Raw genomic sequence first — 2,604 nt, 5'->3', positions numbered from 1 at the left:
CTTTTGTCATACAATACTCTAGATGCTAACCTCCACTTCATCCATCCTACCCCGATACGGTGCGTAACATCCTCGTCGATCTCCTCTCCCCCCTGGATAACCGACCCAAGGTACTTGAAGCTGTCTCTACTTTGGATGACCTGCGATTCAAGCCTCACATCCACGCTCATTTCCCTCTGTTCAGCGCTGAACTTACACTCCAAGTATTCCGTCTTTGTCCTGCTAAGCTTGAAACCCTTAGATTCAAGAGCTTGTCTCCAAACCTCCAGCTTCTCGTTAACACCGGTTCGCGTCTCATCAATTAGAACTATGTCATCAGTGAATAGCATGCACCATGGCACATCCCCTTGAATGTGATGTGTTAACGCATCCATCACCAGGGCGAATAGGAACGGACTGAGTGCAGAACCTTGGTGTAACCCCATAACAACCGGAAAATCCTCAAAGTCGCCTCCCACTGTCCTAACCCGAGTCTTTGCCCCATCATACATGTCCTTAATCGCCATAATGTAGGGAACCGACACGCCTTTTGCCTTCAAGCTTCTCCAGAGAACTTCTCTAGGAACCTTGTCATACGCTTTTTCTAGGTCAATAAACACCATATGCAGATCTTTCTTCTTATCTCTGTACTGTTCAACCAACCTCCTAACAAGGTGTATAGCTTCTGTAGTAGAACGACCCGACATGAAACCAAATTGGTTGTCGGAGATGGATATTGTCATCCTCAACCTTGCTTCAACTACCCTTTCCCATACTTTCATAGTATGACTTAGTAATTTGATACCTCTATAATTGTTACAGCTCTGGATATCACCTTTGTTCTTATACAGTGGGACCACCGTACTCTACCTCCACTCATCTGGCATCCTCTTTGCCTTAAAAATAACATTCAACAACCTAGTCAACCACTCCAAACCTGTTTTCCCCACACACTTCCAAAATTCCACCGGAATCTCGTCAGGCCCGGTCACTTTTCCCCTACTAATCTTACTCATAGCTCTCACGACCTCCTCAACCTTGATGCACCTGCAGTACCCAGAGTCAGTGTGACTCTCGGAATGCTCCAATTCACCGAGCACAATATCCTGATCCCCTACTTCATTAAGAAGATCCTGAAAGTAAGTGTGCTATCTCCTCTTAATCTGGGAATCTTCCATCAATACTCTCCTACCGTCGTCCTTGATGCATCTCACTCGGTCTAAATCTCGAGCTTTCCTCTCTCTCAGCTTGGCCAGCCTAAATAACTTATTCTCCCCTCCTTTTTCCCCTAGTTCCTCGTACATACGACTATAAGCCGCAGTCTTAGCCTCCGTGACCGCCATCTTCGCTTCCTTCCTAGCTACCTTATACGTCTCCATGCATGCTCGCCTCTCCCCCTCGCCTATGCTCCCCCCTAACGCCCGGTACACCTCTTTTTTGGCTTCTACTTTACCTTGTACCACTTTATTCTATCACCATTCTCCTTTGTGCCTGCCGGTGACACCCATTGAGACCCCTAACACCTCTCTCGCAGCCTCTCTTAAATAGTTTACTGTCATTGACCACATAGAGTTCGTGTCACCACTGCTCCTCCAAGCTCCCATAACCGACAACCGCCCTTCCAACTCTTGAGCTTTGTCCTTAGTTAAGGCTCCCCACCTGATTCTTGGTCTTCCTCGACCCGACATTTTCCTCCTCTTCACCATAATACCAACGTCTATCACCAAGAGCCTATGTCGCGTCACAAGTATCTCACCTGGAATCACCTTGCAATCCTTGCACAAGCCTCTGTCGCGCCTCCTGAGGAGGAGATAGTCAATATAAGTCTTCGCCAATGCATTTTGAAAAGTAACCAAATGCCCCTCCCTCTTCGGAAAGCAAGAGTTAGCAACCACCAACCCAAAAGCCTTAGCGAAGTCCAGTAACGAGGTTCCTCCTTCGTTCCTCTCCCCAAAACCAAAGCCTCCATGCACTTCGTCATACACACCTGCGTTCGACCCAATATGGCCATTGAAATCCCCTCCTATGAATAACTTCTCATTAGGTGGTACCTGATGAATAATCTCATCCAACCCCTCCCAAAAACGTCGTTTAACCTCCTCATCGAGGCCCATATGAGGCGCATAGGCACTAACGACGTTTACGGTGCACTGACCAACCACCAACTTAATACTCATCAATCTATCATTCACTCGTCTAACCTCAACAACATACTCTCTAAGTTCCCTATCCACCAATATACCCACTCCATTCTTTCCCTTCTGGGTTCCAGAGTTCCAAAGTTTATACCCATCTGCGTCCCTCGCTCTCGACCCTGCCCACCTTGTCTCCTGGACACACGCTATATTGACCCTCCTCTTCTTGAGGATCTTCGCCAGCTCTATAGATTGCCTGTCAATGAACCTACGTTCCATGACCCAATTCTCAATCGATGGACACCCTTGTTTTTACCTCCATTGCATTCCAACCCACCTCCTAGCCCCCGCTCTACCTCCCGACCCACCCCCCGCACGCCCCGAGGACATGAACTCACTTGACCATCCTAGACTGCAGCCACTATAGCTACGGCGGACTAGGGGTAATCTCTAACAGACACCACAAAACAATCTAGAATAAGACAAGATG

General features: G+C 47.8%; 1 protein-coding gene across 1 annotated transcript; it reads right to left on the bottom strand.

Moving 5' to 3' along the window:
* Nucleotides 1-1,451: 1,451 nt before the first annotated feature.
* LOC138880252 (uncharacterized) lies at nucleotides 1,452-2,393 on the bottom strand. The gene has a single exon (XM_070159931.1). The coding sequence runs from the start codon at nucleotides 2,391-2,393 to the stop codon at nucleotides 1,452-1,454; it is 942 nt and encodes a 313-aa protein (XP_070016032.1).
* Nucleotides 2,394-2,604: the final 211 nt, after the last annotated feature.

This window comes from Nicotiana sylvestris, chromosome 10 (genome assembly GCF_000393655.2).
Source record: "Nicotiana sylvestris chromosome 10, ASM39365v2, whole genome shotgun sequence".
Classification (NCBI taxonomy): domain Eukaryota; kingdom Viridiplantae; phylum Streptophyta; class Magnoliopsida; order Solanales; family Solanaceae; genus Nicotiana; species Nicotiana sylvestris.
This window is presented reverse-complemented; position numbering and strand designations above follow the sequence as displayed.

Coding starts and splice junctions, on each gene's coding strand:
- LOC138880252 (XM_070159931.1), bottom strand. CDS start 2,393: ATGGAACGTAGGTTCATTGACAGGCAATCTATAGAGCTGGCGAAGATC.